The following is a 24,198-nucleotide window of genomic DNA, read 5'->3' on the forward strand; positions in this document are numbered from 1 at the left end:
ATATTTAAGAGCAAGGCAGAGCTGTCTGATTCTCAGGAGATTGGAGAAATAATAATAATCATAATGAAAATACCATTTATTTGTGTGGAGCCAGATTATAGATTGATTGATTGCGGTACGCAGGCCTCTCACTGTTGTGGCCTCTCCTGTTGCGGAGCACAGGCTCCGGACGCGCAGGCCCAGCGGCTATAGCTCACGGGCCCAGCCGCTCCGCGGCATGTGGGATCCTCCCGGACCGGGGCATGAACCCGTGTCCCCTGCATCAGCAGGCGGACTCTCAACCACTGCGCCACCAGGGAAGCCCCATTTATTTATTTTGAACCTTCTTTTTAAAAATTTATTTGGCTGCGTCGGGTCTTAGTTGTGGCATGTGGGATCTTTTGTTGTGGTGAGCGGGATTCTCTCTAGTTGTGTCATGCGGGCTCTAGAGTGTGCAGGCTTAGTTGCCCTGTGGCATATGGGATCTTAGTTCCATGACCAGGGATTGAACCTGCATCCCCTGCATTGAAAGGTGGATTCTTAACCATTGGACCACGAGAGAAGTCCCTGGAGCCAGATCATTTACACTGTACATTCGTTTACAACTTTTTCATTTAATCTTCACAACAGCCCGTGAAAGAAGCATTGCTGTTCCATTTAAACAATTAGGATATAGGGCTTCAATGCTAGTACTTGATAAGTAGCAGAGCCAGAACTCCAACCTTGCATGGTTTTTATGAGGTTAAAGGAGAAGATATAATTAAGGGTTTAGTACAGAAACTTGCACATGGTAAGTATTCCAGAAATGGAAGGTGGTGATGAGGAAGGTGCTCATTCCAAGTCTGTGGCCACCCGAGTACCCTTCCCCATTTCTAAACTCTGTCCTATTGGCAGTTTTTCTTGCTGCCAGAGTAATCTTAAAGCTTATCTGTAACTACATTATTTCTCTTCTCAAAAATTGCCTTTACTTTTTATTTTATATACAAAATGTGGTATAAATTTCTTAGCTTGGCATTTAAACTTTTCTGGAAAAATAAAATAAAAAAGGCATGCATAAAACCAGCCCCATTAAAAAACATGATTAGATTCAATAGACACACAATTACTGTTAATTTGCTCTAAATGTTTCTGATGCTTACTCTGATTTCTGTACTTATCTCATCATGGACTGGTGAAAAAAGTTCACAGACAGGCACCTATCTGTGGATCATACTTTGAAGAGCACTGCTGTGCAGCTTCCCATGGTCTGATTTTGTCTGTTTATTCCCATAGTTTCAATGAAAATGTTTTTCTGTCTTTGCTTTTCTTGTAAAATGGTAGTTAGATCTAAAGTCTTAATGAGATTCAGGTTTGAGGGTTTTTTTTAAGCACCCCCCCCCCTTTTTTTTTTTGGTAAAACTAGTTTGTGGGAGGTGTTATAAACTTCCATCAGGAAGCCTGTCGTGTCTGGTCGTGTCTCTTGCAGTGTTAGTAGTCGTCAATGGTTAGTCCTTGATCCATTAGTTCAATAAGGGTTGAAAAATGGTGGTTTTAATTTTTTTTTTTTTTTGCGGTACGTGGGCCTCTCACTGTTGTGGCCTCTCCTGTTGCGGAGCACAGGCTCCGGATGCGCAGACTCAGCGACCATGGCTCACGGGCCTAACTGCTCCGCAGCATGTGGGATCTTCCCAGACCAGGGCTTGAACCCGTGTCCCCTGCATCGGCAGGCGGACTCTCAACCACTGCGCCACCAGGGAAGCCCATGATGTTTTAATTTTAACATTCCTTTTCACTTATTAGCTGGAGAACTTCTGTAGAGACTCTCGCCCTTGTTGGTTGTTTGGTTATCCCAAAGTAAATTTGGAGAAGAAAGGCGAAATAAATACGTGGTGGTTTTTTTCCCTTTATTTTCTGGATTTCAAAATAATTACTTGATTTCCAAATGTAGTTAGTGAGGTTTTTTTTTTTTTGTAATTGTATGAATGAATGGATTTAAATGCATATTTGATGTGTTTCAGTCAATTACAGTTATTGACCTTATTATGCCCAACTTGTCCCTTTTTTGCCTATTGGGACAAGTCGGCTACCAAGTCCTTTTGACACAATACTGCTAGTAGTCTGTGATGTCAAACCAAAATGCAGGAAGTTAAGATTTTCAAGGCTCATCTTATATGTTTCCTGCTCCAGATCTGGAATCAGTCATTTCTTCTTCAAGGAGCCCTAGTTCCTTTTGGTGGCAGATGGTACTAAGACACCACAGTCTGGGCATTAGGGGTGTACTTGGTTTCTCTTTGTCTAAGTAGGCAGAGCTAGGAAATGTGTGACTTGTTTTAAAGGTGTAATAAATCAAGAATTCATATTGATAGTTCCATTCAGGATTTCAGGGTTTTTATTTAACCTCATTGATCTTACATCTGTTTTTCCTCTCTTCCATGCTGAAAATCCTGTTCTTAACACTAATGTAAATTCTCATTTACATTATCTCACAGTGCATTCATAAGTCTCAGAATAATCCAGTACTACCACCAACAGGATGAGTATTTGAAAAAGGTTTAAGATTTATTTATTCATTTATTTATTTTTGTCCATAGGATATGTCTTACTAGGACTGTATAGTCATATTATTACGTTTTAAAGTCACTTGGAATAGTTCTCAGTGTGGCTTTGTCACCAATGTGGTATACAGTTAAATTGATTTGTTTCTTTTTGCTTTTGGTTTTGAAGAGTCGTTTTTTAAAATTTAGCTTTGTTGCATAATTATGTAAAAAATAAAATTCATTTGCCTGAAGTCAAATCTATAAAACAAGATCTGTTCAAAGAAGTCTAGTTTCTGTCTCTGATTCCTATATGCTATTCCCTTTCTCGTTAAATTTTATGATTTATTCTTTCATTGTTTTAATATAAGCAAATACATGTATTCATAATCTTCCTCTTTTTAAAAATTAATTAATTAATTAATTAATTTTTGGCTGTGTTGGGTCTTCGTTTCTGTGCGAGGGCTTTCTCTAGTTGCGGCAAGCGGGGACCACTCTTCATCGCGGTGCGTGGGCCACTCACTATCGCGGCCTCTCTTGTTGCGGAGCACAGGCTCCAGACGTGCAGGCTCAGTAGTTGTGGCTCACGGGCCTAGCTGCTCCGCGGCATGTGGAATCTTCCCTGACCAGGGCTCGAACCCGTGTCCGCTGCATCGGGAGGCAGACTCTCAATCACTGTGCCACCAGGGAAGCCCCATAATCTTCCTCTTATTCAGATAAATAGTAGCACACCATACATACATGATTTTCTTCATCTTGCTTTTTTCCTATAGATAATATATGAGTGCTTACCATATGCCCTGCACAGTGGATTATTTTATGTATTCCTTATAACATTGTAAGGTAGATATACATATTATTATTTCTGTTTTACAGATGAAGAAACAGAGGCATTTCTACAGACCTTTAATTCTCTGATTCTCATTAATTCCCCATAGTATCAGGTCCTGTCCTTCGTGTGCTTGTTCATGAGTGAATGAATGAGCAGGACCTCACTTTTGTAACTGCTTTACTTTGAGCAACGATGGGAGCAGAGAAAGGCTGTTTTTAAACTGTAGGAAAGGAAATTCAACCTTTTCTTTGAGGTCCATAGCTCTGTATAGCTGGAGAAGAACACATAGTAGAAAGAACCTTTTTCCTGACCAGAGGTTGTCCCAGCAATTACAAAGATACATTAACTTGGAACATTCTTTAATGTTACCCTAAAATAAGAGTCCCTTTTTGACAGTGCAGTGACAGCTTGGTAAATCTCCCTCATTTTAGAGTCTTTATTCCACTGAAGTTATAATAAAGTAGGATAGCTAAAGAAAAGACAAACTCCTTAAAAAGCAATAGCTCATGGGAAATAGCTACTAGTTAATGATTTCAGGATTTTAATAGTGACAGGAAGGAAGGAGGGTAGCCTCATTTCCCTGCAGGCAGGAGAGAAAGAGGAGCATTGGCAGCTTTTTATCTTATATCCAGCAGGAGGAAGGGTTAGCTAGGTTGGAGGCCTGTTGGTCGTTACCCTTTGAGGCTCTGTTGTGACATCAGGCAGCTAGTTAGGCTGTTGTAACTGCCCCACCCACTTCCTGGTGATACCCAATTCTCAGACTTCAGGCTGTCAGCATCAGAGGATAGTGCTGGGAGGAGGATGAGGGCAGCCAGGGTGCAGGTCTGCTCCTTTCCTTTTGAAAATCTGTGAACCCATGAATTTTGAATTTAGTTAGAATCCTAGTATGGCTGAGATCTTGGGGTGGTCACTGAGCCTCAGTTTCCTTATTTTCCTTTTCATTGCCATGTGGTAATGTCAGCCTCACAGACTGTGGTGTTGAATAACCACTGGTTCCTTTACACCTAAGTGATGGAAACACTTTAGCAGGAAAAACCCACCAACCCAGCCTGTGAAAGCAAGCCTAGAACATAGGAAAGGGACCCTGGTAGGAAGAAGATGTGGAGGATCCTACACCACAGCTAAGTGCTGAAGAGAGATAAATGTGTTCCACCCCAAATTTGCTCTGGGTCTGGCCTTGTGACTGTAATTGTTTTGAGCTCACCTTTCATGCATGTGTGCTGACCTCTTGAATTGTAGACTGTTTTTGAAAGGGTGGTATTTAAATCTCCAGTGTAACAGTGCTAGAGGACTCACTGAGGCATCTGTCCCCCAAGAGGGTATCTCTCACTATGATATATTCTGTGCCATTTTGTTGTCATTGTATGATCTTTCTTTTTTTCTTGGTTAATATTTATTTGTTTATTTATTTATTTATGGCTGCTTTTGGAAACCCCTGTATGATCTTTCTTGAGTAACACAGTAATAACCCATTCATCTGGCTTTTCGAGGGAGTAAGTCTTTCATATAAGTTATTTCCTAGATAATTATTTATTTAAATATCAAGTCTTTAAAAGTTTAACTTTTTTTTTTTGATAGATGGCTTGATATAGCATATTTTACACACTCACTTTCTCAGGGAGGGAATCCTGGGCATACTTTACGCTCTTTGGTGATTTAGAGTCTTTATTATGAGCATGATCTATTGCACTCTTCTTCTGTACTATGGAGGTTTCTTTGGGGCTAGTGGGACTATGTAGGACTTAATGAAGGGTCCTGGCTTGCTGTATTGTTTGAAATCTTACTTCTGCTTTTAGTAATACTCCTTCTTGCTCCCTACAATCGTCCCTCAAGGTCCTTCCTTAGTTTTCTCTTGCTTTATCCTGTTTTACTTTATCCTGGGAGCCTATACCTCCTACCTCCTCATTCCTGCATTTTGCAGTTTCTAACCTGCTTCTAGTTAAATAACCAGATAAATAGAATTGGCTCAAATAAGACTAAATATGCTGAGTTAGGGCCTGAGAGTCTGGCTAAATTAAGAAACTTTAGGGTTTTCCTTTTTTTTTTTTTTTTGCGGTACGTGGGCCTCTCACTGTTGTGGCCTCTCCCGTTGCGGAGCACAGGCTCCGGACGTGCAGGCTCAGCGGCCATGGCTCACAGGCCCAGCTGCTCTGCGGTGTGTGGGATCCTCCCGGACCGGGGCACGAACCCATGTCCCCTGCATCGGCAGGTGGACTCTCAACCACTGCACCACCAGGGAAGCCCTAGGGTTTTCCTTTTTGAAGTCAATTTTTAAGAACTTCAAAATAAAGTATGGCCTACATACAGAAAAATGCATAACATCATTAGTGTACAGCTCAATGAATACTAAATCCTAATGTGATATTATATCAACCAGATCAAGAAATGGGTTGTCATTAGCACTTCAGAAGCTTCCTCATTTGCCCCCTCCCAAACCCTACCCTCTCCCTCCTCCCCGAAGGTAACCACTTGCCTGGCTTCTAACACCGTTGATTCATTTTGCTTGGTTTTGAGTTTTATTATGAGTGAAGTAAAAGTATATGTTCTTTTTAAAGAGAGCTTTATTGAGATACAATTTACATACCATATACTTCACCCATTTAAAGTGTATAATTCAGTGGTTTTTAGTATATTCACAGAGTTGTGCCTGCATCATCACAATTTTAGACATTTTTATTATCCCCAAAGAAGCCCCATATCCATCAGCAGTCATTGTTCATTGCCCCCAACCTCCCAGTGCTAGATGTCCATTAATTTACTTCCTGTTTCTGTAGATTTTCCTATTCTGAACATTTCATATAAATGGAATCATACAACACATGGTCTTTTGCATTTGGCTTCTTTCACTTAGCATGATGTTTTTCAAGGTTCATCATGTCATACCATGTATCATTCCCTTTTATGGCTGAAAAATATTCCATTATGTGAATATACCATATTTTGTTTATCCATTCGTTTGTTGATTGACATTTGGATTGTCTGCTTTTTGGCTGTTATGAGTAATGCTGCTATAAACATTCATCTACAAATTTTTGTGTGGAAATATGTTTTTATTTCTCTTGGGTGTATACCTAGGAATAAAGTTGCAGGGTCATATGGTGACTCCATGTTTAACTTTTTGAGCAACTGCCCAACAGTTTTCCACAGCGGCTGCACCATTTTCCTTTCCCACCAGCTGTGTGTGAGGGTTCCCATTTCTCTGCATCCTTGTCAGCAGTTGTTATTGTCTGTCTTCTGTTATAGCCATCTTAGTGGGTGTGGAGCGGTATCTCATTGGGGTTTTTATTTGCAGTAAGGAATCTTTTGTGTCTGGTTTCTTTTGTCAAAATTCATTATGAGTAACATCTATTTTGATAAGAGTAATATCTAAAATATTGTAGAAAACTTGGAAAATATGTAAAAGTTGAAAGAGGAAAATTGAAAATGTGTAGAAGTTGTTTGGCATAGTATATTTTTTCCTTTTGTGTATGCTTTAACATAATTGGGATAAACTGTGTATATAGTTTTGCATTATGTGATTATCTTTTCATATTGTATTAGTCATTTTTTTCACAAGAACTCTTTTTTTTTTTTTTGCGGTACGTGGGCCTCTCACTGTTGTGGCCTCTCCCGTTGTGGCCTCTCCCGTTGTGGAGCACAGGCTCCGGACGCGCAGGCCCAGCGGCCATGGCTCACGGGCCCAGCCGCTCCGCGGCATGTGGGATCTTCCCGGACCGGGGCACAAACCCGTGTCTCCTGCATCAGCAGGCGGACTCTCAACCACTGCGCCACCAGGGAAGCCCAAAAAAACCTCTTTAGATCACTGTATGAAGGTACTATAAACCTTTTTTTGGATGGTTTCTGGTTGCAGTGAACATGTTTTTTTACATAAATCTTTCATTTTGACTATTTCTTTTGGATATTTAGAAGTGAAATTCCTTGGTCATTATTTATCTATTTTGAAGGTTCTTAAATTATATTGTTAGTTTATTTTACAGAAGGGTTGTGCCATTAGCAGTGTAAGGATGTCTGTCATACCGCTCTGTCGCAAAGAAGAAACCCTTAAGTTGATAAGTGGAAAAGAGCATTTTATTGTTTTATTTTCATTTTTTTGTTGATAGTGAGGTAGGACAGCTTCATCTGTTCTTTAAAGTGGGAGGGGGGCTTCCCTGGTGGCGCAATGGATGAGAGTCCGCCTGCCAATGCAGGGGGTGCGGGTTCGTGCCCCGGTCCGGGAAGATCCCACATGCCTCGGAGCGGCTGGGCCCGTGAGCCATGGCCGCTGGGCGTGCGCGTCCGGAGCCTGTGCTCCGCAACAGGAGAGGCCACAACAGTGAGAGGCCCACGTACCAAAAAAAAAAAAAAAAAGTTAAAGTGGGAGGATATCTATATGAGAGTAACACTTCGATAATTTAGGGAATTACCCTGTTTTGATTTCACAGATTTCTCTTGTTTGCTCTCTGTGTTTTCACACACACCCTTCCAGTTAGCGTTCACATTCTACAGGCAAATGAACAAGACCTGTACCAACTAGCATTGGCTGAGATTGGGGCAGTCAGACCAGATCTAGACTGGGAAGGTTCTAATTTGCACTTTGCTAGGAAAAGCCTGGAGCCAGGATAAGCTGGAGGCTTGCACCTGTGCTAGTTGTCTGCTACCTGATTCTTTTTTTTTCAATTAAAAAAAATTAATTTTTTTTGGCTGCATTGGGTCTTCGTTGCTGAGCACGGGCTTTCTCTAGTTGCGATGAATGGGGGCTACTGTCTTCGTTGTGGTGTGCAGGCTTCTCATAGTGGTGGCTTCTCTTGTGGAGCACAGGCTCTAGGCGTGCAGGCTTCAGTAGTTGTGGCACGTGGGCTCAGTAGTTGTGGCACATGGGCTTAGTTGCTCTGTGGCATGTGGGATTTTCTTAGGCCAGGGCTCAAACCCATGTCCCCTGCGTTGATAGGCGGATTCCTACCCACTGTGCCACCGGGGAAGTCCCTGCTACCTGATTCTTGTGGTGAGGGTTGAAAGAACTGGTGGAGGCCAGGACTGATTTGGAGACTACACCTGTGTGCAGTTTACTAGTCCGCTTGGCTTAACTATCAGACATGCCCAGTGCTGGGTATGGAGAAGAGTGATATAGCAGGCCCATGACTTGAATGCTTCTTTAGCCAGTTAAAACTTATTTGGAGTGCTCTGGGTTCATGGCAATATGAATGCATAATTTATAGAGAAACTTGCTGGATCTCTATCTACTTATGAATAACATCTCTTGATTACTACTAATTGATGCTTTAGGTATCAAAATGCAATAACAGAATATTGATTCAAAGCAAGATTATTTCCAGAATTCTTTGAATCCCTTTATAAAATTGTCTATTTGGTCATAAACATTTTAATTTTATTATTATTTTTTTTTTCTTTTTGCGGTATGTGGGCCTCTCACTGTTGTGGCCTCTCCCGTTGCGGAGCACAGGCTCCGGATGCGCAGGCCCAGCGGCCATGGCTCACGGGCCCAGCCGCTCCGCGGCATATGGGATCCTCCCAGACCGGGGCACGAACCCGTATCCCCTGCATCGGCAGGCGGACTCTTAACCACTGCGCCACCAGGGAGGCCCGGTCATAAACATTTTAGATGTTTATCATCAAATTCCAATATATTCAAAATCAAGAGGATGTATACTTTGCCAGTGAACGTACACACACTGATTATAGAAGAAGTAAATGCACGTTTGGCCTTGGAGTAGTTCAAGGCTTCATGCCTACCCCACTCCTTGTCTTTCCCACCCTGTTTCACCTCTGATGACGTGTAGGTCCCTTTACTTCCACCCCAAAGAGGAGTGACACTCAGCCAAGAACATCATTAGCCCCTGTGCTGGTGAGCAGGGCCATGTGCTGAGTTCATAAGCCAAGCCCACGTTCCCCCTCTTCTTCCCTCCACTTGATCAAGAAGCTAATGCTGCTATTCTTTTTTTCTCTTACTAGGGTTAAGCTTTCACCTCCCACCTGGCAAGCCAGGGAGGCCTAAAAAGGCCCCTGATGGGTGGCTATAGGCATGAATTCTTTTTTTCTTTCTCTTTCCCTAATTTTTCTTTGATGCTGGCTGCTTTTTTTACCCCCAGTGGTAAGATCCAAAGATTGATTTGGGCTTTGGGTTTAGGATTAATATAGGCAGAAAACTTTGATTTAAGGCTCCCTAGGTCTGTCTAGCAGAGAAAAAAATTCTTAGCATAGTGCGTCCTGACTCTAGGGATTTGGGGCCAAAACTTCAGCTAGAAATAAGGTCTGTTTTTGTTTGTTTTTTTGTCAGCCCTGTTTCCTTTGCATAAGATTTGGGTTCCTTGGTCAGAAATACTAGGGTATGCTATCATAAGATCACCCTTAGGTACCACTTGGTTACTATTATCAACAAATTCATTTTGGAAAACGTGGAAAATACTGAAATGTGTAAAGAAGAAAAAGAAAACTCACCGAAAATATGCCACTTTAAGATAATGACTGTTAATGTTTTGGTGTATATTTACAAGGATAAAAAACAAAAAGGTCTTTTAAAATGTTTTTTAAAAGTTTGAAATCAAGTTCATATGTAGTTTTATCTTCTTTCCACTTAATTTTATTACGTATTTATTTCTTTGAATTTTCTAAAACTCTCAAACATTTGTAATGTTCCATGGTAGGAATATATAATAATTTCTTAGATATTTAGATGGCTTTTCCAGTTTTTCCGTTTTGAGTTCTAACTGCTGAAGATTATTACACTTCCCGTATGATGACCTTTTAGTCACATCAGGGCTGGGTGTTTGCTTTTTTGATTGTGTTGGTAGTTAGCCAAAATTCCCCGTCTTAAAAAAAAAAAAGCTTTTAAAAAGCACTATTTTACTATAGTTGGGAAGAATCTTAGATTGTATAGGAAAATGTCAAGGAGACTAAAAGGAAGTCACTCTTGAGTTACTTGATTGTATACATAAAAACACATTTTGGTGACCCAAGCTGACTTTGGAGTTGGCTAGGATTGGCCTGTTAGAGTGTTCTGGGAGGGATGGACGGCATCAGAATCATCTCCACCAGCAGAACAGCTTGAGCATTATAAGGTGAACACTCCCCTTTACACTTGTTGATGAGAGACAGATGCAGCTCTCCGAGGGATGGTGGTCGACTCTCTCTGGTTTCCTTTCTCTAGCATCCTGGGACACTCAGGCAGGGTATAGTTCTTCACATGCTGCACCTTGATTTTCTGACATAGTCCGAATTCCTCCTTATTTCTCGAATAATAACATTTCCATTAGATAAACTGCATTTTTGTTTCTGGGCCATGTTTCAGTCATAGGAAAAAAATGCAAATTATAACAAAACAAACACTGATTAACAAGGATTTATTTAAAAGCAAATAAACTCCCAGAAGCCTCAGGCTTGGTGCAGCTGTAGTTCAGTCTCCAACACATGTTTTGTGTCTGCATTGAGAATGGCGTTCAGAATGAAGAACCTCAAGCCCTACATGATCCTGAGTTGTAGAAGGGAAAAAATCATTTATTGAACAAAATGATTATGGGCAAAAATATTTTAATGCCGTTTTAATCAGATGAGGTTGAAGAATAGAGGTAACTATGGACAAGTTACTTCACTTTACTGAGCCCAAGGTTTTTTATCTGTAAATAGTGATGTTAATACTTAACAGCCTAGGGAATTTCTGGGGATTCATTTTATAGGAAATAACAGCTATCAACAATTAGTATAAAGCCTGATACATTACAGGCACTCAAATATTAACTTATTGTTATTCTTTGTGTCAAGTATTTTATTCACTAGGCTTGGGGGAAATAATATTGAATAAGACATTCCTGATCACTGTCTAGTGGTGGAGACAGACATAAGATTATATATTCTGGTGATTTGAATAAAATGTAATAACTGATATAATACAGTTATGACAAAAGAGCCTCCCATAAGTTTTAATGTTTTTGGAACTGAAACTTCAGAGTTTTTCTGGTGTAGCATGCTCTTTCTCAGTCGCAGCTTCACGTTAGAAATAGAATTGTGAAAAAAGAAAATCACATTTGACAAAAAACTAGTGATGATCAGGTCCCACCATACACCTAATTAAATCAGCATCTCTGGGCTGCTACCAATTTCCCCAGGTGATTCTAATGTGCAGCCAAGGGTTAAGAGCCAATGCTTTAGATACTTTCTTCTCTTTTTCTTTGGTGTTTTCCAGGATTATACTATACCATAGGATAATTCCTTGCTTTTTACTTGACTTTTGAAACTTACACAATGGCAGGTGTTTAGAGTTTAAAATGCTTTTATGATCTCATTAAAGCCTCACATTGATAAATTTAGAAAAGTATTATCATCCCCATTTTGCAGAAAAGATAGCCGAAGCTCAGAAAAACTACACCTTAAGTAAAGGATAGACTTAAACCAAGGTATTCAGAATCCAGTCTTTCTGTTTCTATTGCATTTCTAGCAGAAACTTCCAACCACTGTTTAAATACTTAAAGGTCTTCTCTTGCTGCTAAGTTTTCTACTGATACAACTTTATGATCTGTTGAGAAATCTTTGCTCATTGTTCATCTGGCTGAACCACTTGTATATTTCTTTTTATGTTTCTTCCTTTTATTCTGGCTCTAATGCTCTTGACCATACTTCCACCCTCAGCTATAATTTCTTGAAATGCTGTAGCCATTTTTCAGTCCTTTTTTTTTTTTTACAGTTTTTTCTTTTATAAAAGAATATACCCTTTCCTATATTTTATTTCAGTGGTGAGTCCCTGCCACCAAGTCTTTGTGGTATATATGAGTTTGTTTAATACTGAAAACTAATCTTATAACTGCAAATATCCATTGTTGTCCAAATCTGTTTTAGTTCCTGAGTTTGGATCTTGAGAACTTGGATATAAGGGACACCAGTACTTGAGGTAACGTAACCTTTGTTCAGTTCTCTGTCTGGAAGGATCAAGGAGCTCTGATTCAGAATAACTCACTTTTCCCTGTGGCCAGACATGAACACATGAACAGGTTGTGTTGTGTTTCCCTGTGGCCAGACATGAACACATGAACAGAACACAACCTGTTCTCTACTATTCTTCCCGAGTTGTCTTTCCATCCTGGAAGGAAACTCCTTTCCCATTGCTTCCTTCCTTTCTCCTCTCCCACCAGGGTCCCAGCTCCCTCTTGCTGAGGAAGGAGGCGGGGGCAGTGCATTTGGGAGATGGGAGTGGAGGGCATTCCAGGCATAGGGAAAGTGTGTGAAAGTCTGGAGGCCTTACGGTCTCTTTCAAGGGCCCATAGTTGCCACGGCTGGCTAGTACTGAGGGCCTCTCTGCCTCATATGTACTATTATGTGAACAGACCTCCCCACCAGAGGTGACAATAAAAGGAGGAAAGGCTGAATGAAGGTCACAGAGAGCCCCGTTGAGTGTGGCTGTGTTCTGTACCCTGGCATGGAATTCTGTTGTATGGACACTTTATCACTGTTTTTTATGGGTCATATCTGGTTTTACAGTATTCATCCATTTGTACCAATTTCATCCACTATGTTTTTAGTTAATTATTCTTCATCAACTTAGGTGTCCAGAAAGTCAAATACTAGAGATGAAGCTTTTCTCAAGACAAGTGCTTATCATTCTGTTCTTTCCAGCACAGTCCAGAAACCAAGTTTCACTTTTAGATACCATCTGTGAACCCAGCTGTTTTTTTTTTTTTTTACACTTCATCTTTCTCTTAAGATGTAAATATATTGTCCTCCCAAGTTCTTCTGTTCTTTCCCAGAATCACTGAAAATAAATTATATGTTCCTTCTGGCATAGAATCAAGGAAAGTGAGTGATGATTTGGTTTGATGAGTTTTGGCAAGCCACCCTTTCCCCCAAAGAGTAAGCCAACTCCTGATCAGTCATGTCAGACCCCATGGAAGGAAATCACCAATAGCCATTACTTTGTCATCTTCTTGGAGTCAGGTAAAGGATGTCTTGAACCAGTTACTGTCTTTTTGCTGGAGCCCAGGATTCTGCTGCTTCTGTACTAGGGCTCTGTGGAAAGAAAGAACCTCATGTCTAGTTTTATAGCTCCAGTTGGATAGACTTCATTCTTTTCCTTTTCTGGACCATGCTTCCAACTCATTTTTTTTCCCCTTTAAGGGGAAAAAAAAGTTCTCTGTAGTTCTAGTCCTTAAGGTTTTATTTGAAGGGTAAAAAGAAATTTTATGAGGCTTGAAGGCCCGACAAATGTGTTTGACTTTTACTTTATAGTAACTAGATGTTAGGGATCATCCTGAATGGAAAATTAGAATGATGGTTACATTTATTTGTAATAGGATGTAAAGGATTTAAAGCAACAGATTCAGTTTAATGTTTTTACAAACCAGAATCATACCCAAATTCTATAAAATAGACACAGCTGTGTAAGGTTAATTTTAAGAAGGTTCTTCTCTATTTTTCATAGAAGTGACAAATTTAATTTTAATGATTTCTCAGATTGTAACATTGCTTATATTTACAGATGACATATTCTAGTGATAATCAACTTTTTAAAAAACTGCAAAAATACAGAAGTATTAATTTTAGGACATCAAATAAACCAAGATTTATTAGGAAGAAAAAATCATAAAAGACAAACCAAAGCAGTGTCAGATGTGGCCCAAAAGAAAAACCAAATCACTTGCTGGGACTTTAGGGGCAGACCTTGGGTGAAGATATGGGATGCCAGGGTCTCTGTGGTGGTCCAGCTCAACTGCTTCATTGTATGACCAGGAGTCAGGTTTGGTGAGTTACCTAAGATAACCATCCGTGTGTGGCAGAGCCATGCTTGAGCCCAGGTTTCTTTCTTTCTTGTTTTTTGCGGTACGCAGGCCTCTCACTGTTGTGGCCTCTCCCGTTGCGGAGCACAGGCTCCGGACGCGCAGGCCCAGCAGCCATGGCTCACGGGCCCAGCCACTCCCCAGCATGTGGGATCTTCCTAGACCGGGGCACGAACCCGTGTTCCCTGCATCGGCAGGCGGACTCTCAACCACTGCGCCACCAGGGAAGCCCGAGCCCAGGTTTCTTGACTCCTACTATGTTTCTTCCTTCTGTAACACACACTAAAGGATGGTTACTAGGTTATTCTGTGTTATGGTTTCTCTGGGGAAGAAGTAAAATAAATAGTCCCTTGGCTCTCTGCAGTGGGAAGAAGTCACCATTGTGAAGGGAAAAAGGAGCCTTTGTGTTGTGTATGTTCAGTGAGGTTTCCTTTAAAATTTCATTTAGTTTGAGATATAGTGATTTAGGGCGGGGTTGACCCAGAGCAGTTTTGGCCCTAGTTACAGAGGGTTGTGGAAGTCCTGTTGCTTGTTTAGTCGTGCCCAACAAAAATCTTGTTGAGCAGCTTCAGCACAGCACCTTTTACAGAGTGATTGGAGGATAAATGCTGGCTGAGTTGAAGTGATAGTGGCAGGAAGCATAAATCAGATTTAATGCAATCCTGATAAAGAACTGAATGTTGTCTCCACCCTGAATTTGGTGGCCACCGTGCATAAAATATCTGCTTTGACACAAGAAGAAGCATTTGGTTTCAGCTAATTTGTTTCTTAGGATCCATATGCTGAGAACTAACTCTCCCTCCCCATTGGGAGTAAATAAGGGAGAGGGTCCTGAACAGAAGCTTGTTATGCTTCTAGCATTTTGTGTGCCCCAACTATATGCTATGAGATTTGTCTTTACCCTTGCTGTACCTAAAACTTCCTCTTGGCAATTGGCCTCTGCTTCCTCCACAAAACAAACAAAGGTTCCCTGCCTTCCTGTCTATAACTTCTCTGAATCCATAACTATCCTTACCTCCTTCTCTTCTGTCTCTCTTACCTCCTGTTTAAGATAGTTCCTCTACCTCTTTTCTGAATCTTTCCTTCTCCCCTTACTGAAGAATCCTCTTTCTTCAAGTATCTCCTTTCTGTTAGCTTCTTCCCTCAGCACTTAAGTCCCTCTGTCCTGTAGGTGCCCCCTCCAGAGAGTTACAGCATCTTTCTTCCTGCCTTTTCTAACCAAGCTTCTTGTATATGAACAGTGGTCTTCTTGTAACCATTCAGTTTCCGTACCTTTTCTTCTCCTTTAGCCTCTCTGATCAGTGTCACTGAAATTGCACAGGCAATCAATCTCTTAATTTGCAATTCCAAAGGACCCATCTCTGTGCTTGTCTTACTTGACTTTTCTGTGGTGGTTTACGTCATTGTTTCCATCTCCTTGGAGATTTCTTCTCCGTCAGCTTGTGTGATGCCACTCTCTTCTGGCTGCTACCTCTTTTTTTTTTTTTTTTTTTTGCCGTATGCGGGCCTCTCACTGTTGTGGCCTCCCCCGTTGCGGAGCACAGGCTCCGGACGCGCAGGCTCCGGACGCGCAGGCTCAGCGGCCATGGCTCACGGGCCCAGCCGCTCCGCGCCATATGGGATCCTCCCAGACCGGGGCACGAACCCGTATCCCCTGCATCGGCAGGCGGACTCTCAACCACTTGCGCCACCAGGGAGGCCCAGGCTGCTACCTCTTATCTTCTTCTTGGGCTTCTTTTCTGTGACTTGTCCCTTCTATAAGATTCTGCCCCAGCTGCCTCCTTTTCTCATTAAATGTTCCCTATTTCCTCTATGCTCATATGATAGGTGTATGTGCTCTGATTTAATTTTCCAGCTCAGATCTCTTTCCTGAGCACCAGACCTAACCTCACTAGAGATCCTGTAGGTACCTCAAACTCAACATGTTCAAAGCTCTGCAGTCCCCAGTCTCTTCCTCAGTTCCTGATTTCGTTATGCACCAAAGTCCGAAACTAAAAACCTCGGTGTCATCCCTGATTTCTTCTTTATATCACTCACTATAGTGTCACCAGTCATCTCTTTCTCTTCCATCCTGAATCAGCCACAGGTTTACCTGCTAGTGCTGCTGATGTTTTTTTTTTTTTACTGATCCGTTTTTCTTTGCTAGGAGGTCTCTTTCTTCTGTAGCTCACTTTCTTCTGCTCTTCATGCCAGTGGCTTTAGTTTTGATTCTCCTAAATGAGAACATAATCATGGCCGCAAGCCAAACCATTTCAAGATGGAGTAAGATGTCAAGTATATAAAATGCTACAGGGAGAATGAAAAGGGTGAAGACTGAGAAAGAAGAAATTAGATTTGATGATGTGGGTGGCGTCTGACCTCTGGGGTAAGTTTTGTAGTGTAGTGAAGACTTTTCCCCACACTCACTCCGCCTTTTGTATAACCGTTTCTGAGGTGGCACCCAAGTGGTATCCTTCAAGTCACTTGAAATCTTGTTTGTTACCAGGGTCCTTTCTCTCCCTTGTTCACTTCGTTCTTCAGGTAGTGAGTTTTGCCAATGACACTTGTATATTCTCATTTGCATTGCTTTGATTTTTTTCCTCCTGAAATTCGAATTTTGTAGATCATCTTTTTGTTATTCACATCTAATTGATCATCATGTTGTGATGGTTCTTCATAATTAAAAATGTATCCCTTCTTTTCATCTCTTATCATTAATTAGAAAATACAATGGGCAGTTATTAGTTCTTTGGCTTACTTTGTCATTCTTCAACTTCTAATACAATTGATCACTCTCTCCTTCGTAGCTCTCTTCTCTTGACTCTTGGGACTCCGTTCTCTTGATTTTCTTGCCACATCTTTGATGGCCTTTTCTTAGTCTTCTTTTAGGGCCCCCTAAATATAGAAGTCCTCTGGATTCTGTCCTCTGACTTGATCTCTCATGATCTTGTCTAGGCAGTCTTGGCCGTACTCATGATTTCAAGTACCACCCATCTGTTGACCCCCAAATCTTTGTCCTGAGCGCAGACTCTTCCACTGTTTTTTTTAGTTGTTTGCCAGGTACTTCCATTTGGAGGTTCCACAGAACTTCAGATATAGTGGATTCTAATGGGAACTCATCATCCTCTTTTCCAGACTTCTTCCTTTTTTATTTTGTCTTGATGAAGGGAACCACCAGTGGCCCATCATCCAGATAAGACACCTGAATGACATGAATGCCTCCGTCCTCACTTTCCACATTCATTAGGTCACAAATCCTATTGATTCTACTGCCCCAATTTTGAAATGTCTCTCAAATTTGCCCTCACAGACTTAATTTAGACCCTTATTGTTTCTTGCCTGATAGTTTCATTTGTCTCCTAACTGCTCTCTCTTTGTGCAGTTGTCTCCCCTCCTTTCTCCCTACTTCCAAATCCAATACTCATAGCTAAAATTTGAGTGCTTATTATATATCATTTACATGTGAAATGTTTTATATGCATTCTCACTTAACCATCACACTAAACCATTATTATCCTTTTTACTTTGGAGCAGTGTAGGCCAGGCCTCACAGATAGTGGTAGAGAGATTTGAATTCAGGCTATATGCTCCAGAGCCCATAATCTTAATTTTAATTAACCAGTTCACCTACAGCCTTTCATGGCCACCCCTCTTTGCATACTCTAGTTTGGAAGCAAGTCACTGTCACAGTCTATATTCAGGGTTGTGGGGCGGGGTTGGGGGGTTAAGGTCCAACTCCTGGAGGGGGGATTATTGACTTAAATTATTCAGAATTCTTCTTTAAGGAAGATTTGTCTCTTCCCACTTATTTATTCATTCAGTCATTTACCTTATGTAGACTTGGTTATTTTATACTTTGGTTTATAATCTAATACTGTGATACTTATTTAACCAATTCTCATTTTTTTCTTTTACTTTAAAAAAATTGAGATATAATTGACATATAACATTAGTTTCAGGTTAACAACATAATGATTTGATATTTATAACAATTCTCATTTTAAAGATGTTCAAGTTATTACCAGTTTTTTGCTATTAGTGAATGAATATCTTAGAAGTCTTGGCATGCTGTGTTGATGGTTTCCTTTACATATATTCCTAAAAGTAGGATTGTTGGGTAGGTGCGTTTAAAAGTTTTTGGTACATGGGTGAGGTTTTTACATTGAGCATCTGTTTTCATATTTGCTGTCTTTCCAGGAAGTACTCTCTAACACCCTTGAGATCTTGCGTTCCTCTTTGGGATTATGAATAGTTTATGTTTAAAGCCAGGAACTCACAACTATTCATGCTGATTTATTTACCTGTGTAGAGTATTGTGTCAAAGAATGCACTGCAGTATCGGGGAAATTCCCAGCATGACGCCCAGGAGTTTCTGCTGTGGCTTTTGGACCGAGTTCATGAAGACCTCAATCATGCTGTGAAGCAGAGTGGCCAGCCTCCTCTGAAGGTAAGGGCGCGCCCTCAGGGCAGTCAGAGAGCAGTGAGTGGTTGCAGCACAGGCCACCGGTGAACCGGTGAACCTAGTGAGGAGTGAGTGCAGATTCTTCTTCCAAACCTCCTCTGAGGAGTCGTTGCAGTTTGCAGTTAGTTAATATAGTAAAATTGACTAAGCTCTGGGTGAGTATAAAATTCATGGATACTTAGAGACTATTTCCTCTGTTTACCACTGTGCTGGCAGTGTCAGATAGGAGCTTACACTCTCATGAGAGGGGACACATTTGCATGTATGACTAGCTTTAGACTGACATTAAGGGATTCCATCTCACTAAACTGTTTTTAAAGCAGAAATTTGCTTTCTATTCCAGTGAGACATAGTCTGTAGATCATTGGAATGTGAATACACAATCTAAAAGGAAATGTATTGATGTCTCTGCTGTTAGGATTAGATTTGAGTACAGGAACTGAACCCTTAGAATATACTTACTGAGAAACAGTGATTCATTCTCAATTTTTATTTATGTAATCTTAGTATGATGGGTAAAATGATTTATATAATAGAAATAAAGTGTTCTCCTCTCGCAGCTTTAAAATTTTTTGATAATTCTTTTCTGTACCTCAAATTTTATTTTATTTTATTTTTTTATTATTATTTTTTTATATCTTTATTGGAGTATAATTGCTTTACAATGTTGTGTTAGTTTCTGCTGTACAACAAAGTAAATCAGCTATACGTATACATATATCCCCATATCCCCTCCTTCTTGAGCCTCCCTCCCACCGTCCCCATCCCACCCCTCTAGGACGTCACAAAACATCAAGTTGATCTCCCTGTGCTATGCAGCAGCTTCTCACTAGCCATCCATTTTACAGTTGGTAGTGTATGTATGTCAGTGCTACTCTCTCACTTCGTCCCAGCTTCTCCTTCCCTGCCGTGTCCTCAAGTCCGTTCTCTATGTCTGCATCTTTATTCCTGCCCTGCCACTAGGTTCATCAGTACCGCTTTTTTAGATTCCATATATATGCGTTAGCATACGGTATTTGTTTTTCTCTTTCTGACTTACTTCACTCTGTATGACAGACTCTGGGTCCATCCACCTCCTTACAAATAACTCAATTTTGTTCCTTTTTATGGCTGAGTAATATTCCATTGTATATATGTGCCACATCTTCTGTATCCATTCATCTGTCGATGGACACTTAGGTTGCTTCCATGTCCTGGTGATTGTAAATAGTGCTGCAGTGAACATTGTATATACCTCAAGTTTTAAATTTCTAGTTTTGGTAAGTTGTTAAAGTATTCTGATTCAAGGTCCTTTGTGCCTGAACATTCTGTACTATCTTTTGACTGTATGCTTGCGGCTGACTTTCCCACCAGATTGAGACGTACTCAAGGTCAGGCACTGTGTCTTATTATCTTTGTATCTTAATGCCCTTTGCATTGCTCTCTGCACGTGGTAGCTGATGCTCAGTAACAGTAAGGGGGAGGGACATGAAAAGGTTAAGTAAAATGTGAAGTAGAATGATTAGGCCCAAATAAGCAGCAGAGGTAATAGGTGCCACACAAAAAATTCTCTTTAGGCAGGGGAGGAATTGGTACTTTTGAATAGTTGGGATTATTTCCTGGAAGAGGTTGGAGGGGGCCTTTTGAGAGTTGGAGGGGGATTGGAGCACTCTGGGGAAGGACTGCCCGACTGCCTGGATGGGGTGGAGAGACGGATAAGCACTGTGTCTGGGAGAGCCTGTGAGGCGATGAGTCCATTTGACCCACACCCTGGCATCTGTGTTCTGGTCCCTTTAGCAGATGTCTTTCCCTGAAACATCTGGATCTGATGCAGATTTTGTAAAGGAGGTCAAGGACATTTGTGACATTTTTAGGCTCATCTTTAATCAAGAACTGGCACTTTTAGTCTGTGAAATTGTACTTTATTTTTTTTTAGCCACCATCAGAGACTGATACAATGCCCGAGGGACCATCTTTTCCTGTCTGTAGCACTTTCGTACAAGAACTTTTTCAAGCCCAGTACAGGTACGAGCAAATTAAAATTTCCCTTATGTTGTGTGCTTATGTAGTTCTAGGTGAACTTAATGTGAGTGTCTTACATTTTTATTTTTGCAGATCTTCTTTGACATGTCCTCATTGCCAGAAGCAGAGCAACACTTTTGATCCTTTCCTCTGCATTTCTTTGCCAATTCCACTACCCCACACAAGGTAAGAACAGAGTTAATAAAATTAAGACTATATTCCTATATGTTCCTTTTCCTCTGTAGGCTCCTGTTGGGGCTTCTTGCATATTTAAACAAGTAATAGGATTAGTGATAAATTGAATACAGGCATTGTTAAGGCCTTATAGAAATTTATAAATGCCTGTCTGAGTTTGCAGGGTGAGCAGGTGCAGGGGGCAAGCAAGTCTTTTTGGTTGGTCTGGTTGTAGTCTGTTCCACCTATAGGTCATCCACGTATAGTATGAGGACCAGAGAAGGTTGTTGAATGCCTTCTAGAGCCTCTAGAGACCTTACGTTCCACTTTTAATTAGCTGCTTTATTTGAACTGTTCCTTAAAATTTCTAGGAGTTACGCTGTTATAAAGAAAATACAAAGCACAGAACCAAGTATTGATATGCTGTATTTTTGTTGTGTTGCCTTTATTATTATGCTGTATTGCCTTTTCCAAAGAGTTCTTTTTTTTTTTTTTAAAGGAAAACCATTGCTTTCAATGATCTAGATTCTCCATGATTTGTCCCTCAATATATATATATATATTTTTTTTGCGGTACGCGGGCCTCTCACTGCTGTGGCCTCCCCCGCTGCGGAGCACAGGCTCCGGACGCGCAGGCTCAGCGGCCATGGCCCACGGGTCCAGCCGCTCCGCGGCATGTGGGATCCTCCCAGACGAGGGCACGAACCCGTGTCCCCTGCATCTCAGGCGGACTCTCAACCACTGCGCCACCAGGGAAGCCCCTCCAAAGAGTTCTTGATTGTTGTTTGATAGTTCTACTTAGGTCCAACTAAAGGTGTGGGTTAGCTTTAGTTTTGTTGATTCCAGATCAGGGTTGTTCTGCTTCTATATTTTAGTTGAAGTAAGTGACTAATAAGAATATCTGACTTTGATCTGTACAGGCCTCTGTATGTCACTGTAGTGTATCAAGGGAAATGTTCTCACTGCATGCGGATTGGTGTGGCCGTGCCTCTGTCTGGGACTGTCGCCAGACTTCGGGAAGCAGTGTCTATGGAAACAAAGATCCCCACTGATCAGGTAATAAGCTTGCTAAGACTGATTACACACGAGCCACAAAAGTGTTGCTTTCTTTTCTTCTGGAATTTTTTAACAGTTCTCAGCCAAACATGGTTGGAGAGCAATTTAAAACCAGTTGTTTCTAGTGTTGAGGGAAAAATAAAAAGTCAGGATCCAAAGGAGAAAAATATACACAAAACCTTCTCATGCTTCATTTAATTGTATATATATATTTAAAAGGAAAAGCTATGACTTTACACCAAGACCTTCTTTCAGCTTTGTTTATAAAGTATAATTAGTTAATCCCTCTTAAATCATTCTGAGGATGCTCATGTGGGCAATAGGAAGAGCATCCTGTGGTATTTGAAGGTCAGAGAGGCTTAGAAAACTCAACCAGTGGCTCTTGAAAATCCCTTCCCATTATGGTGATAAGAATGGGCCTATTTCTAGTACAGTACATATAGGTGCTCAGTTTGGTTTATTTCCTGATTAAAGCTAGGCTAGAGTCTTTTACCTTGTTTAGATAAGAGAAAGGAAAGTTGTACCTCCTCCCTTTCTTTTTTGGGTAAATTTTTGATAAGTAGTTATATTGACCGAAAATAATTTGGGCCTGTTTGTGACTTGACATACTTTTGCATACTCTTTTACTCAATTCACTGTTGGGGTTTTATTTGGAAAAAAATTCCCTGTTTAAAATTTACCAAGGAAAGATGATTCAGTGGCTGAATAGCTTCCCCTAGATAACTTCTGGAAGCTGCTGTGTAATCATGTGACCAATAAAGGTGTTTTGTACTTTGGCCTCCCGTGACCTCATTTGAGAAGTTACCACAGTAAAACAAAAACAACCAGTAGTGTTGCCCTGATATAGCAAATATCTCATCTTTTCATAGGCCAAGTACTGGCAGATTGCTAAAACGTTCACATTTTTCCTTACTTTGAGGTGCTCATTGATTGATTGATTGATTGATTGATTGATTGATTTTAAATTCAAGATGAGGGAAAAGACAGAAAGAGGGAGGCTTAGGTGTGTGTCCGAGGCAGATCTGTCTGTATCTTTAAATCTTCCAGTGCTGTCTGGCTCTTTTTGCATTGTTTAAATGAGTGGTGTAATTACAAGTTTGTTTTTGACCTCAGCTTGCTGGAGAAAGTGAATTATACTTGCATGTTCACCTTCAGGAAAACAATACGGTCGTTAAAACCATTAGAAGAAAAGAGGGCCAGGAATATTTTTCTTGGACTGTTTGTGGAATATGCCACCAATCCTCTTTCACCTCATCAACTCATAGTGTTTGTGATAGTAGAGGGGACCTTAGGGGTCCAGTCCAACCCCCTCATTTGAAGTAGGCCCAGAGAAACGATGTGACTGGTTCAAGATCACAGGGCTGGTTGGTGGCAGGCAGAATTGGAACTTCTTCAAGCTCAGTCCAGTGCTTTTTCACTAGAGGGTGCTGCTGAGCACGTAATGAGGTCTCTAAATGTCTCCATTGTCTTTTTCCCCATCTTTTGTTTTTCTTTCATTATAAACTACTCAACCATTTCAGAAACTTAACTTACAAGTGAAAGTATCTTGTACGAAGTATCTTAAGAACTAAGGGTTACTAACTTTAATACTGTGTTGTATATTCATTCATATTTTTTCCTGTGCATGTACTATATTAATATTTTATGAAAATGGAACCGTGTACTCACATTTTTCTTTCCCTACTTTTAATATTTACTTGGTAGATCTTTCCACGTTAGTGCAGATATATGCAGGTCATTCTTTGGAAGCGCTTTATAATTCCAGTAGAACTATAGTATAGTTAACTAGTTCCTATTGTTGGACACTTGAGTTGATTTCATTTTTTTTCCAACACAAATGTCCATGATTATTTGACATTTTTTAATCTGAAAATAAGAAAATTTAGTGGTAGGAGAAAGCCTCGGAGTCAGGTGTGGACTCTATCCTCGCTACGAGGCTGAGTAGTTGTATAACCTTAGGCAAGTCACTCCATCTCTCTTTAGTTTCTTCCCCCTGTGAAAGAAGGGCCTTAGACTTTGTATCTGCTGAGTCTCTTCACCAAAACTTAGAGGAAACTGGATTTAGTGCCACAGCACTCTGAAATCAGAGTATGCTGTTATACAATCATAGAAGATATTGTGCTTCCAAGACTCTTATTAAAGGCAGATCCCTTCGGCTTGATGAGGTGTTTCCAAGCCCTCAGATCACTGCAGTCCTGCTGGTCTGGAGACGTTCACAGCTGGATTGGGAGATCAATTCATATTGACTTTCCAGTTATCCAACTATTTACATTTTTCCCGTTTTTAGATTGTGTTAACAGAAATGTACTATGATGGGTTCCATCGTTCCTTTTGTGACACAGACGACCTGGAAACAGTCCATGAAAGCGACTGCATTTTTGCCTTTGAGACTCCAGAAATATTTAGGCCTGAAGGAATTCTCAGTCAAAGAGGTAAATGAGTATC

General features: G+C 40.7%; 1 protein-coding gene across 2 annotated transcripts in view; it reads left to right on the forward strand.

Annotated features, from left to right (window-relative positions):
* Positions 1 to 24,198, forward strand: part of USP31 (ubiquitin specific peptidase 31) — a 77,118-nt gene that overhangs the window by 17,536 nt on the left and 35,384 nt on the right. For both annotated transcript variants that reach the window (XM_060120061.1, XM_060120062.1), the window contains exons 2-6: positions 18,370 to 18,507; positions 20,438 to 20,526; positions 20,617 to 20,709; positions 21,618 to 21,753; positions 24,041 to 24,185. In XM_060120061.1, coding sequence (XP_059976044.1) covers positions 18,370 to 18,507; positions 20,438 to 20,526; positions 20,617 to 20,709; positions 21,618 to 21,753; positions 24,041 to 24,185 — 601 coding nt within the window. The remainder of the gene's footprint in view (positions 1 to 18,369; positions 18,508 to 20,437; positions 20,527 to 20,616; positions 20,710 to 21,617; positions 21,754 to 24,040; positions 24,186 to 24,198) is intronic.

This window comes from Mesoplodon densirostris, chromosome 16, assembly GCF_025265405.1.
Source record: "Mesoplodon densirostris isolate mMesDen1 chromosome 16, mMesDen1 primary haplotype, whole genome shotgun sequence".
NCBI lineage: Eukaryota > Metazoa > Chordata > Mammalia > Artiodactyla > Ziphiidae > Mesoplodon > Mesoplodon densirostris.